General features: G+C 37.6%; 1 protein-coding gene across 1 annotated transcript; it reads right to left on the reverse strand.

Moving 5' to 3' along the window:
- Positions 1 to 1,689: 1,689 nt before the first annotated feature.
- Positions 1,690 to 10,792, reverse strand: LOC107812965 (serine/threonine-protein kinase RUNKEL-like). The gene is made up of 10 exons (XM_075230762.1): positions 10,484 to 10,792; positions 10,313 to 10,402; positions 9,028 to 9,080; positions 8,816 to 8,891; positions 8,198 to 8,259; positions 8,028 to 8,106; positions 7,875 to 7,934; positions 5,273 to 6,919; positions 3,693 to 4,562; positions 1,690 to 3,249 (listed from the first exon to the last, which is right to left on the reverse strand). Exons 1-10 carry the CDS (start codon positions 10,529 to 10,531, stop codon positions 2,137 to 2,139), a joined length of 4,098 nt encoding a protein of 1,365 aa, XP_075086863.1. The 5' UTR covers positions 10,532 to 10,792; the 3' UTR covers positions 1,690 to 2,136.
- Between the last annotated feature and the right edge of the window lie 2,880 nt (positions 10,793 to 13,672).

The raw sequence follows: 13,672 nt of genomic DNA on the forward strand, positions 1-13,672 counted from the left end.
GAACCCTTCGATTCGATGAGAACACCGTGGACTCTAGCTATTGCCAGTGCTAAAAAAATTGAAAAATCGAATAGTGTACACACAAATTGTTTCACCAAAATCAAAACCCGAAAAGATACCATGAAAAGAGAGAATTATAAAAACTAAAATATGCTTCCTAAAAATTCCTAATTTTAATTCTAAACCTAACAACAATGGAGTATATCCGGGGAGGAAAAGGACAGAGAGCTCTAGTGTGAGAGAAAGAATGAACTTATATGTAGAAATAGAGCTTCAGGCGGCAATCTAAATATATGTTGCCATCAGAATTTGGATCTTAGTGCCGTCGGACATTACTTGTAGAGGATAAGGGCGAGAACTGGTGAGGAAAAGGGCGAAGAGTTGAAGATGAAAGTTTGTAGTTTGTACGAAGAAGGGCATAAAAATAATACTTCGTCCAGCTATTAATGCATAGTACACGCGTCATATTCTTAAAGCAGATCTGACTTGTACCGGATAAAATAAAGCTTAATACGGATGAATTTACAATGTTACCCCGGGAAGTAGGACGACGAGGAGTTGCTTACTCCCGCTTCTAAATAGTAGGAATATTGAGCTAAATCGATCCCCCCAAATTTCCTCAATTGTTTCATCTTCTTTTTCTTCCTTTTGTTGCTAGTTGTTTCTTCATAGTTCTTTCTTTTGTTGCCTTTAACGATTAGTTGCTACATTTTCTTCGTCTCCCATTGTGACCAGAGTGCAAAGCTATGCCGCTTGAACACTCTTTGCCTAAAAATTATACCGCATTATATTTTCATGGTCAAATATTACTTTTTATACAATTATATTAGACTTTGTATACTCTTAGCGAAATTCTTGATTTTGCCACAGTGGCCACCATCTTGTGTGCATATCAAGGATCTTTATCGTAAGATGGTTTGTCTGATTAATCTGATGGTCACCTTTTTGTTGATTATTTATACAGTTTTTCATGTAATTAGAGGGTGAAGTATAATAATATCATTCCACCTTTTGGCCAAGTTTGTACTTGTAAGAATTAGTTTAACAATATGAATAACTGTTAATTAGTGTATGCTATTCTGGCGCTCTTTTGTTAATGTAGGTGATACATGCATACGACTGAACAACCCAAGTAGTGTAAATCTAATTTGGCCAAAACGTGAAACCTAATGCAATTCTGGAGAAGTAACTAGAGTGAATGGAAATTTTTAAATGTTAGTCGCTCTGTTAAGTTCTTGCCTTGTTATATATTCTAGATAGTCATTAACAAGACAAGTACATGGGGCTTATTTTAGCTTAATGTTTTTCTTTTTTAAAGTTTACAATTCAAAAAGAAGAAAACAAAAGAACGATTAGAGTATGAGAAAGCTGTATCTTTTCTAATTTCCCTAAAACTTTCTCCTCCTAAATTCCCCTTTATGTTTCGTGGAGAGGGGGTGTCGAATAATTGTAACAGTAACTATCACAAAGAATATATTTCCCTGAAAGTTTCTCCTCCTATATACTCCTAAATTATTCCGTTCTGGATAATACTAAGGTGTTTTGGGGGTTACAAATTTTTCCTAACTGATATACAATGTTTTTTTTTCATTTTCTTGTTTGCACATCAATGCAGTATTTAAAGTCATTTTTAGGGGGGGTGGGGAGAGGACGGGCACATAAAGTCCTAACCTCAAAACGAAAAGAAAATGCAGAACCAGGAGAAGGGCATAAATTGAATTATTATGGCCACCAAATAATTAGTACTATTTCGAAAGAAAATAGCAGTGATGGGAAATATATAAAGAAGTGGCTAAGGCAGCATGAAGATATTACAAAGAATATCACTCAACTGAAGATATTAAGGATGATATTGTCATACACTAGATTATACACAAGGTCGATGACTACACTTTTCTCCACACAATTTCCGTTTGATCCAAGCTGCAGTTTATGTATCTGTCCCAAATGGGAGATAAAACATGCTTCAACCCTGCAATTGGCTGCGCTCAGTGCAAAGGAGCGGTTTAAGATTCAGTAAGTTATAATCCATGTCCATGCCATGAAGAAGGTTTGAAATGACCCTGTAACTCCTGATGGAAGACTGCAGATGAGAATGTGGCATACAACCAAAGCAAACAGCTAACCTTCCAAAACTCAAATGCAACGAGGCAGTCTCTGAAGCTCCAATGCTGCACGAGAAGCAGCATCAGTGAGAGCTGGTATAGTGGAGCTTTTGACCTGAGAAACAATCCCTTCGATTTTTGATATCTCGGGCAAAGATATTGACAATATCATTGCATGTGACAGGTACTGTCGACAAGAATAACCAAGTGCAATCAGAATCCGTTGCAACAGCAAGTGGGAGATGCTTTGTTTCCATGACTCAAGGATAAGACTGACTTTGGGAAGGTTTGTCAAGAATCCAGTGGTAGCTTCCCTTGGAGCTGCCTTGAGCAATAAAATTAAGCATTCAGAAGCTAAATCTGCAACATTAATCTCATTGAAACGGGTGAGTTCTAGTAAGACCCCAACATTTTCACCAAAGTCCATTATATCTCTGATGCATTCATATTGATCAAAGGCACTAGCTCCATCAGAGGAATTTTCATATAATAGACAAGGTTCTTTTGCAAACATAGACCCTCTCATACTGCCTACTGAGCGTAAAAGGAAAGCCCTACACAGACGAAGAGTAGGTTCAATGAAATCTTCCATCTCCTTTGCACATACAAACTCCAAAAGGCTTCCAATCTTTCTGACAACTTTTAGTTGGGAGAGAATTTTGGTTTCCAGTTCTGGTGCAGATGTAAGAGCCAAGCAGAGCAGTAGGTTGTTGACATTTGCAGTTGAGAAATCACCAAGAAGAAATTCAAAGCACTGTGAGATTATCTTCATGTGGACAATGTCTGCAATTTTTATATGGTTATATTCGATGAGCATCACAAGAAGTTTCTGCGCATACACAGGTATTGGGTCCTCATCCTCAATCAAAGATGGGTAGAGAGGAAGGAAGTAAGAATTAGATATGGACTTCAAATTCTCCGACTTTTCTTTTTCAGACGTTTCATCCAGTAAAATGACCATCACATCAAAGAAAATCTTCAGACACAAGAATCTGGCATCTCCATCTTTATTTCCTCTGTATATAACAGATAAACTAGGTAGGATCTGACTGACAAAAATGCTAGAACTTTCTTGAACCACAGATATCTCCTCTGCTATAGACTCGAGAACCCGTAAAAGTGTTATCTGAAAATCATCTCTACCCTGCAACCAAAAGGAAGAATCGTGTTAAGTGCTTCCTGGACCAACCAGAAACCCAATCTTCTGCACACATCTTCAGTTTATACTGGATCAAAATCTTGAGCAAACTAAGCTAAAACGCTGAGCCATGTATCGAGTAAGTGGTTTTAAAGACACAGTCAACATTGAGAGACCATCAGCCTAATTTTCAGAGAAAGTTAAACAAATGCATCCCCCCTTCTTTACCAGACTTCGGAGGTTATACCAGCTTAGTACTAGCTTGGTAGCTAACATTTGGCCCAGGTGACGATTATTAGGAGGTCTTGCAAATGAACCATGTTAAATTCTAGGTACAAACACTAGGACGAGCTTTAGAAGCACTAAGCTTTTGCTTTTCATCTAAATAAGAACTTTACCTTATATATAGTTTTCAATTGGATAATGTAATAAAGATACCGTCAGATTACCTGGAAAGGAGACTCCGCCAGTTTAAGCAGATTTGCCAACTGCTGCAGAACCTGACGACTAGCAACCCTTCTTTTCAATGAAGCACACCCAAGAAGATGGAGAACAACAGGAAACAAATGCATACTATTCTTAGAAGAATTTCGACTAGTGAGGCTAATCATCTGTCCACGACGTTTACCACCCTTCAGTTGCTGAATATCCCCAGATATAGACTCTAGCAAACTTGGTACAGTTGATGCAACAACCATCCCAAGTGCATCTAAACACTGCTTCACAAAGTCGTCCTTCTCCTTTACCAACCTATCAACAGTCGAGAGCAGTTTTGCATTGCAAAAAAATAGTGGCAGCCATCTCTTCCCATTCATACAAAGTAGAGCCACAAAAATTAGTGTCTTTCCCTTCAAGACTTCACTTCCCTGCTCAATTAGAGTCACAAGGTTAGGAACAAGATTCTTGTCTTCCACCAAGGTGAGAAGGTACCTTCCAACATTTGGAAGCATATGACTTTCAAGGAGGGTCATGTTCAGAATGTTTAAGCAGATTTGTTGCTCTCGTGGATTACGCTTAACCAGGCTTGAAGCCATATCCTTGAATGAGAGTTTTTCAATGACTCGTTGAATGCTAGAAGGGTTAAAACGAACAAGACGAGCCAAGCAAGACCCTGCTGTCAGCCTCATGCTATCCTGCTTTCCAGGAGCCCTAAATATGTAGCAGAGGTTAGTAATCACATCTTGGCTGGCGAAACGAGCTGACCAGTACCCTCCTTGACTGGAGATATTTTCAATTGTCCTCAGAGCATAAAGTTGAGTAATATCATCCTCTCCATTCCGTAAAACTGATGAAACCAATGAAATTATTGGACTTGTCACCTACAAAAATTAATATATTCAGAAAGGCATGTTAAGACAGAATGCGAGACTTTTCTACATGTAAAGATAGTTGTGCTTGGATGATTTAACTTATTTTTCCAATAACTCCAAGAGAAATCTCTTCACGTTCTTGTTCATTTTATTGCTAAATCCAGTTTTCCATTACAGGGGAAATGCAAGCTTATTAGATCTTCAGGAAATTACAGAAAAAAAAAACTTGTAGAATCTTGTTTTATAAAGATTCAACAATATTTTGTAATGTAGGACAGAGCAAACAGGAAAAATATTGAAGTCTACACCAAGTTTCCAACTGACATCCATCTTATTCTTTAGAATTTTCATATTTGAAATATGTGCATGTGCAGGTTTATATACATGATTTACTACAAGACCATCATTATCTACACTTACATGTCTATGGATATATGTGACTAGAATAATCACTATATTAAAAACATATGGTGACTAACACATTAATCAGTATACCTTTATATACTAGTACTTGCATTATTCCCCATAAGGGTTGCACTGGCGCTAGGATTGTGTTTGTGACAGTGTCAGTGATTTTATATGATTTGTCATAGAACGCTTATACTTAAAACCCACTTAAAATATAGCCTAGTAATTTATTGTGAAAAGAAATTTAACAGATAATTATTAACTTGACAAGCAGCACTAGAATAAAGTTACAGCAATGCCAAGGATGATACCTGCCAACAGGATGAGGGTCGGCTGTCCTTAGATGGAGATTCCATTGGTTTATTATCCCGCGCATGCTCATTTTGAGTAGATATGTAAAATAGCAATTCGCCCAAAGCAGCCATGGAAAACCTTCTCACTTTCTCTTGCCTGTCTCTCAGACCATCGGTTAGTGCACCTAAAATTCCAGAATTTGCCAGCTCATCTCCAATAAAAGTAGAGTGACGAATCAACAAGCCAATAAGTGAAGCAAGTTGAGCACGCAACAGCGAAGCCTTGGAGTGACGAAGCATTTTGACTAGAACCAACATAATAGGTCCATTGGTCAAGATGTTGGCTGCCTCAGCATTGCTGGTCAAAAGCTCAAGGTACCTGATCACATTCTGCTTCTCCCCAGAGGCAGTATTCCCACTAACAATACTGATGATCCTACTACTAAAAGTGTCTAATTGCTCCTTTGACATTTTGACAAAATCAGATACCTGAGGTGCATCGAATGAAAGTGAAGGAATTGCATCTGAACCTTTATCAGATTTTTTGCTAGGCATTACGGGTCTAACTGAAAGATCAGAAGGATGCCAGAGAATATCTGAAAGGTTCTTAGATGGTTTTGAGATATCAGAGACATTCCCGGGATTTCCTTTAATCGCAGGAGTCTTTAGCTGAGGGCTATCACTTGGTAGCATAGCAGCCACTTCGTATTCAGAAGTCGGTTCATGGTCAGATGTCCTTGAATCATCTGAGAAAGGTGTATTAACCATAGCTGATGGATCTGGATGTCTGCTGTCAATATCCATCTCTTCCACATGACCCTCGGCCTGATTTGGAGTTGAAGTAGTTGACTCGGGACATTGAGTGCTGTCAGTTTCATCAGCTTCATCTTGTGTATCATCCTCATTATTCTCATTAAAATCAAGTTCCATGTCAGTATTTTCAACCTTAAGTTCAGCATCATTCTCAGAGTTATTAGGCAATGGCCTGCGGTAGTTCTCCTTCTCATTTTCCCTCATTAAGTTTGATTTTGCAATTCTTGAAAGACGTAATAGATTGACACCCTTAGTATTGCTTGAGATGTCTTTCTGCTTGTCATCAACTGTCCTGCCAGAACCCTTCATTTGAGCTTTCCGGCCACTGGATATGCCCTTGATTGGTGTCACGTGACCTCTAGATCCAGTATTTGAATTTTCATCCTGCCTGAGGGATGCCTTTGAATCTTTTTCACGAGTCTTTTGTGGTGTCTTGTTTTGAATTGGTTTGTCACTGTTCCGTTCTGAAAGGCATAATCTAGAAGAAACTTCTATCATATTATCAAAAGCAGGCTGAGGAGGTAAAGGCACTGCAGAAAATCTTGTTTTCCAGATAGCATGTCCAGTTAGCTCGGGCCACTGCATTCTTTCAGCAGGATCTTTTATTAGAAGAGAGTTAATCAGATTGATAAAGGGGCGGCTTGGTGTGCCAGGAAGTTCTGGAGTTGGATCAGAAATGATTGATCTCACTAACTGGGTAAACTCTTTGCCAACAAAAGGAGGTATCCCAGCATAGCATTCAAACAACACACAACCAAGAGCCCAGAAATCAGAGGCATAGGAATGGACCCCTCCATCCTGAAAGAGCTCTGGAGCCATGTAACAGGGGGTTCCTCGCTTTATTTGTGGCAACTGAAACATACATGACATAAATCACAATCAAGAGAAATAAGCCCCACTTCAAAAGATTTTTTTTCTATTTGGTTATTGGAAAAAGAAAAAGGGAAAGATTAGAAACATTTTCCATGATTAGCTTGTGAAAGAAGAAAGTAAAATCAAATAAAAGGGAAGGAGTTAGCTAAATGCCTAATTGTAAGATTCTTTAGAAAACTTGTGTCTTCTCGACTTCAAAATTTCTCGAGAAAGACCTATAAAGAAACTTTCAGAGAATTTCTACAGAAATGGCAAGAAGTTAGCTCATCCAAAATGTTTCTTTTTGCTTCTTTTTGGAGTCCAAACAATAGAAATCATGTTCCGTTAAGTTTCCCCGCACTTTCTTCCTGCATCAAAAGAATAAAATCCATTTCGTTTGGCTTCATGTTATGTTTTCTGTTTCAGCTCCCTAACTTCAAAGAACAGCCTCAGATAGTTACTCCCTCAAATAGATAAATAAGATGAATAAGAAAGTTCCCAATGTAAGAACCAATAATTTTGCAAATGATGTCACAAAAACTTTGGAATTCCTCTAGATGCATATAAGCCACATGTACAAATGTAAAAGCTGCTATATGAATTGACATGTGCACCAACACTCAAGCGTGTGGCTTAGTTGTCAATGAAGTAGGCGCAAACCTTGGACATTATGGCTCAAATCCCAACATAGACAAAAACACTAGATGATCTCTTCTCATGTGCCCAAGCCTTGATAAGTAGAGTTACCTATGCTGGTGGGAGATAGCGGGTACCCAGTGGAATGTCAAGGTGTTGATTCGGATACTACCGTTATAAAATTAAAAAAGAAAATTGACTTGTGCCACATTCAGGCATTTACCTTTAAGGAACTTCCGAACAGTTATGTCACCAATTTGCTTTTCTGTTTTTTTTTTTTCATTTTGGGCAAAAAGGAGGGAACAGAGAGGGGAACTACCTGGGAAGAAGGTGTCTTTGATATATCACTCAATTTTCTTGCTAATCCAAAATCACACAGCTGCCAGGAAACAAATTTAAATTTCAACGTCATTTAATTGATCAAATGCACTAATCAAGATGTGAAAAGGTCACAACATAAAGATCAGCACACCTTCGTGATTCCATTTTCATCCAATAGAATGTTTGATGGTTTTAAGTCACAGTAAATTATTCCCTTTGAATGTAAGTATCTGGTATATTAGACAAAACATCAAAAAAGTTATTCATGCCCAAAACAGTAAGCGTGATAAAAGAAAAAATGAAGGCAAAAAGATTACTTACAGAAGAGCTCTAACAAGGCCACAAGCAAGATCATGTAGTGAATCTTCCGGAAGCTTACCATCCTGCAACTCAGAAATCATATGATGTTAAAATCTCCCAGGTTTGGCAAATACTGCAATACAGTTTAGATGAAGTAGATCTGTAGATGTGACATATGCTAGTGTACTTTGCTACATTAAGAATCATTACCAACTTAAGTACACCTGAGGTCATCTTGGCTACTCTTTAAATAAAATCAAAAAAGAACATCCTACTTCTTTCACCTCACTTAGCTGAGCACAAGAAACAAGTTAGTCAGAAGTCTGACCAACTTTATTTGCGATACTACAAACAATCATCTAAATTGAAGTGTTCCGTTGCACATGATTCCAATGTCCTTAGTGCCTGTTTTGGAAGTCCCAACTGTAGGCATGCAACAAACTTACCCAGAAACCTAATCCCCCATGCCTCTATCGAAAACGAGACAAAGAAGAGTCAGAGTGTTAAAGTTCATGTCTAATGTCTGCATGAGGCATCCTATATGCCAATACTTGCAACGCAGACCTAACTTGGTAAGCAGTTATATCACTGGAACAATGAAATTATTTACAAAATATAACAAAACTGCCAGTCCTTTACCTGCTCTAGCAAGTTCATGAGATTTCCTCCAACACAATATTCTAAAACCAACCACAGGTGCGCAGACGTTTCATACCTATGGATCGTTTGAATTAGAAAATAAGTCAGAGAAATCTTCTTATTAAACACCAAAAGAACCTTATCCACCCCACAAATGAAATTGAAGAAAAAGAAAAGAGTTATATGCAAGACAGAGAAAAGATAAATCTTACCAGGAGTAGAACTTCAACACATTTGCATGATCTAGAGAATGAAGAATTCTGACCTGCAGCAATTGCAGCCAACAGAAGAATTAATACATGCATAAAAGATACTGATAGGAAATAGATTAAAAAAAAGTTGTGCTTCTTGATAATTTGGTCATGAGACTTCAAATTTATGACACGGAATAAAAACACTGTCACAACTCTACCTTATCATTTCCAACAATCTCACAACTAAATAGTCACAAGCATCAGCAATTCTTAACATTTATTAATATGATGAGGCAAGTTGCTTTTCTAAGATCATGCTTACTAAAAGCATAGACATTTAGCTTGTAAAGTTGTTCAGATGCTTTTGAAGATTTGTCAGAACTAGAGATAATGTCAGAATAATTGAGTAGATCAAGCAACAGTAACTTAGCAGGCACCAATTGAATTTTACAGCAAGTCAATGCATAACTTACACAACATCGTGTCATTGCTGTATTCAGCCAGCAGGCAGTTAATAAATTCTATAGCGAGGAGGGTTCAATTAATAAGTACTCTACGAATACCTAATACTCCATACTAATATTTTTCCCTTTTGCCTATTCCTCTCAAAGAAGTTGACTAGAAATAAATATCAACATTATCAAGTTTTTAAGTTTTCTAAGTCAGGCACTGGGTAGCAGATAAATTCTGCAGCTAAGTTCCCAATTAGATGAAAAATATCCACCGTCCTTGGAGCCAGAAATTTATACAAGGGAATTAAAAAGAATAACAGAATGTTAGCTGGGTTTGAACATGTGATCTAAAGCAATTTTTGAAACCTTTTTGCCACTTCATTAAACTTTTCCCTTATATCAAGGGGATTCAACAGCTAATATGTAACCAAAAAAGAGTTCGTCTTTCCCTATTTGTACAGTATAATTTTCAATGAAGGAGATTCAATAGAACCCCTTTCCTCCACTTAGCTCCGCCACTGTCCACCCTCAAAGGGTGTCTAGTGGTCGGATAGCTCAAGTAACAACTTGCGAACCAAGCTTCAAAATTTAGCAGAAACGCTAAGTGAAGTCTTTTCATTTACCGAAGATCGGTGGACGGAGTTTTCACTTATGCTAGTGGGAGATAGCACACACACAAAAACTAGCCTAGACACCACCATTATCAAAATATAAATAAATAAATCCAAAAATGTACACAACTTTATCATTAGAGGTGAATCAGATCCAAAATTCAAATGATAAAACTTTACTTTGACATGTAACTTCCACATGAAATTAAGCCTCAAAATTACAATTAGATGATTTCTTACTTCATGAAGAACTTTGTTCTTCTGAGATTTATCCACGCTCTTAACTGCAAAATACTCGATAGTCTTCTTTTTTCTTCCTTTATAAACAGTCTGCAAAAAGAAAAAACATCAATCGTTTAGATTAACAAATTTACAGAAAACGAAAAGAAAAAGAAAAAAAAAAACCATTACCGAGTGCTTTCCACGGCCTATAGCTTCGTATATATGGTACTGATTCATAATTTCACTTGCTCGGAAAAATTACAGCTAGGGTTTCTTCTTTTTTTTGAATCTGAAATAGAAAGTATCAGTACAGTTTATTGTCTCTGATAGATTGAGAGATTTAGTGAAGAAAGGTGATTTGGATAATTAATGTGTGAAGTTCAAGAGGGATTTACTGAAAATTTGAAAATGGTGAGATTTGTGAGGAACTGAAGAAAGTGGATAGAAGAGTGTGTACGAGTGGGCGGGAGGTTTCAAGTTTTGAACAAAAAATGGAATGAAAATACGATTTGGAGGAAATGAAAATATATTTTTTGTTCAAAAAGGGTATTTCTGACATTCTGTTGTCTTATTATTTGGTAATAATAGTAAACAATACGAGGACCCTTTTTTTTGGCCCTTTTGTTTTTAACTAGGGGAACAATTTCTAACGGTTTATTTGACTAACGCTGTAGCATAAGTTCTACCTAATTATTTTGAATTCATAAATGCGTTGGCAGAGTAGCCACGGCTAAGTTGAAAAGAGGCCTTTTCTCTTTTGAGCGTTACTTCATTAAAAAACGCTTTTCTTTCAAAAAAAATTAAAAGTTGTCTTATTTGTTGGAAGTGACTAATAGCTTATTTGTAAGACAAAGAAATCTGAATATACATCTAAATATTAATGTATTTAGATATGAACAATAAATAATTAAGATTGTTTATTTTTTAATATTTGTGCTGGGTAATTTGGAGCACTCCGAGAGTCATCGGGACTTTGGGTATTGTAGGTGCATAAAAGTGGGAGAGGTCGAGGGAGCGATGCGTAGGATGAGCAGGGGTAGAGCGACCGGGCCAGACGAATTTCGATAAAATTCCGGAAGAGCACGGGTAAGGCACGCTTGGAATGACTCTCTATGTTGTTCAACGTCATTTTTAGGACGAAGAGGATGCCTGAAGAATGGAGGTGGGAGTACGATGATTTTGTTGTACAAGAACAAGGGTGATATCCAAAATTACTATAACTATAGGGTATCAAGCTGCTAAGTCATACGATGAAAGTTTGGAGAGGGTGGTGGAAGGGAGGGTGAGGAGGAGTGTGTCTATTTTCAAGAACTAGTTCGGTTTCATGCCGAGTCGTTCGACAACGGAAGCCATCCTTCTAGTGAAGAGATTGGTGGAGCAATATAGGACAATGAAGAAGGATTTGCATATGGTGTTCATTGACCTGGAGAAAGCATACGATAAAGTCCCTAGAGAGGTTCTATGGAGGTGTTTAGAGGCTAAAGGTGTGCATGTAGCCTACATTAGAGTGATTAAGGACATATATGATAGAGCTAAGACACGGGAAATAACAGCGGGAGGAGACTCAGACCACTTCCCGGTTATGATGGGGTTGCATCAGGGATTAGCCCTTAGCCCATTTTTGTTTTCCTTGGCATGGACGCATTGACGCGACACATATAAGGGGAGGTGTCGTGGTGTATGTTATATGCGGATGATGTAGTTCTGGTTGACGAGACACGAGGAGGTGTTGACAACAGGATGGAGGTTTAGAGATAGATTCTTGAGTCTAAAGGTTTTGAGCTGAGCAGGACCAAGACGATGTACTTAGAGTGCAAGTTCAACGAAGTTACACATGAAGCGAACATGAGTGTGAGGCTTGATACACATTTCATCCCCAGGAAAGAAAGTTTTAAGTAACTTGAATCTATAATACTAGGTAACGGGAAGATTGATGAGGATGTCACGCATCATATCAAAGCAAGATGGATGAAGTGGAGGCTCGTTTTCGGTGTCTTGTGCTTTAAGAATATGCCAATAAAACTTAAGGTATGTTCTACAAGGTAGTAGTTACACCAACTTATGTTGTATGTAGCAGAGTGTTGGCCGGTCAAGAACTATCATATCCAAAAGATGAAAGTAGTTGAAATGAGGATATTAAGGTGGATGCGTGGGCCTACCATGTTAGTTAAGATTAGGAATGAAGTTAGAGATAAGGTGGGAGTGGCCCCTGTGGAGGATAAGATGCGGGAGACGAAGTTGAGATAGTTCGGGCATGTTAAGAGGAGAATCATAGAAGCCCCAGTTAGAAGGTGCGAGAGGTTAGTTGTGGTAGGTATCAGGAAGGGTAGAGGTAGGCCTAAGAAGTCTTGGGGAGACGTGATTAGGCGAGACATGGTGCAACTGGAGCTGATTGAGGACATGACCCTTGATATAAGGGTATGGATGTCGAAGATTGGGATAGAAGGTTAGTAAGCAGTCGAGTGTTACCCTTTGTCTTACTCAATTCGTTAGTATTAGTGTTAGTATGATATACTTTTATTTATAGATTGCTATTGCTACCTAGAGTTTAATTGCTTTCTTGGCTTCGGTCTTATTTCTTGTTGTTGTTCCTATTTGTTGCTGTTACTATTTTTCATCCTTTCTCCAACAGAGGGTCTATCGCAAACAACCTCTCTATCCTTCCAGGGTAGGGATAAAGCTGCATATATCTTACCCTCCCCAAACTCCACTTGTGAGAAAGCACTGGGTTTGTTGTTATTTTTTGTTGTAAATGTAAATAATTCATCTTTAACCTTTCTTAAAATCTCGCTTCATCATATTAATATCTCACATGGTTTATGATACTGCGCTTCCTCCCTTATTTTAATTTTCTAATAAGCATTCGTTTAACCTATTTATTGTTAATTTTTAAAATCATAACATGACCAATTTGCCATTCTTGATATATTCTTTTATCAAATTACATTTGCAAAAAAAAAAACTTTAATGTTAAAATAACCTTTTCTATTGTGGGTTCTATCTACTGATGGAGCCATTATTCAGTTAGTTAGACTATCAAAGTTGCTCATATTTGGGTCAGATCTTAGATGTGGAGGCCAAATAAAATCATTTTTGTACTAAAAAATTAAGGAGAATTAGAGTACATATTAATTTTGCAAGAGAGATTGAATAAAGAAAGTGGATTGGCGAGAGAAAGATGGAGGAAGCTAATTTGATAAGATCGAGTCAAAATGGGCAGAAGGGTTGAAGCAAGTAATATGCATCGACTCCCCACGGAATCATACTCTTCGTCAGCACAACGTGAAGATTGCATATTATTACTATTCCCAGATTTCATGGTTGTTCTAAAAGAATTGCAACAACAAAAAATAAGCATTTTCAAAATTCTTAAACAAA

The sequence above is a fragment of the Nicotiana tabacum genome, chromosome 15 (assembly GCF_000715075.1).
Source record: "Nicotiana tabacum cultivar K326 chromosome 15, ASM71507v2, whole genome shotgun sequence".
Classification (NCBI taxonomy): domain Eukaryota; kingdom Viridiplantae; phylum Streptophyta; class Magnoliopsida; order Solanales; family Solanaceae; genus Nicotiana; species Nicotiana tabacum.

Coding starts and splice junctions, on each gene's coding strand:
- LOC107812965 (XM_075230762.1), bottom strand. CDS start 10,531: ATGAATCAGTACCATATATACGAAGCTATAGGCCGTGGAAAGCACTCG. Junction 4,563..5,272: donor GACCCTCATCCTGTTGGCAG/GTATCATCCTTG, acceptor TAATTTTTGTAG/GTGACAAGTCCAATAATTTC. Junction 3,250..3,692: donor TGGCGGAGTCTCCTTTCCAG/GTAATCTGACGG, acceptor TTTTGGTTGCAG/GGTAGAGATGATTTTCAGAT.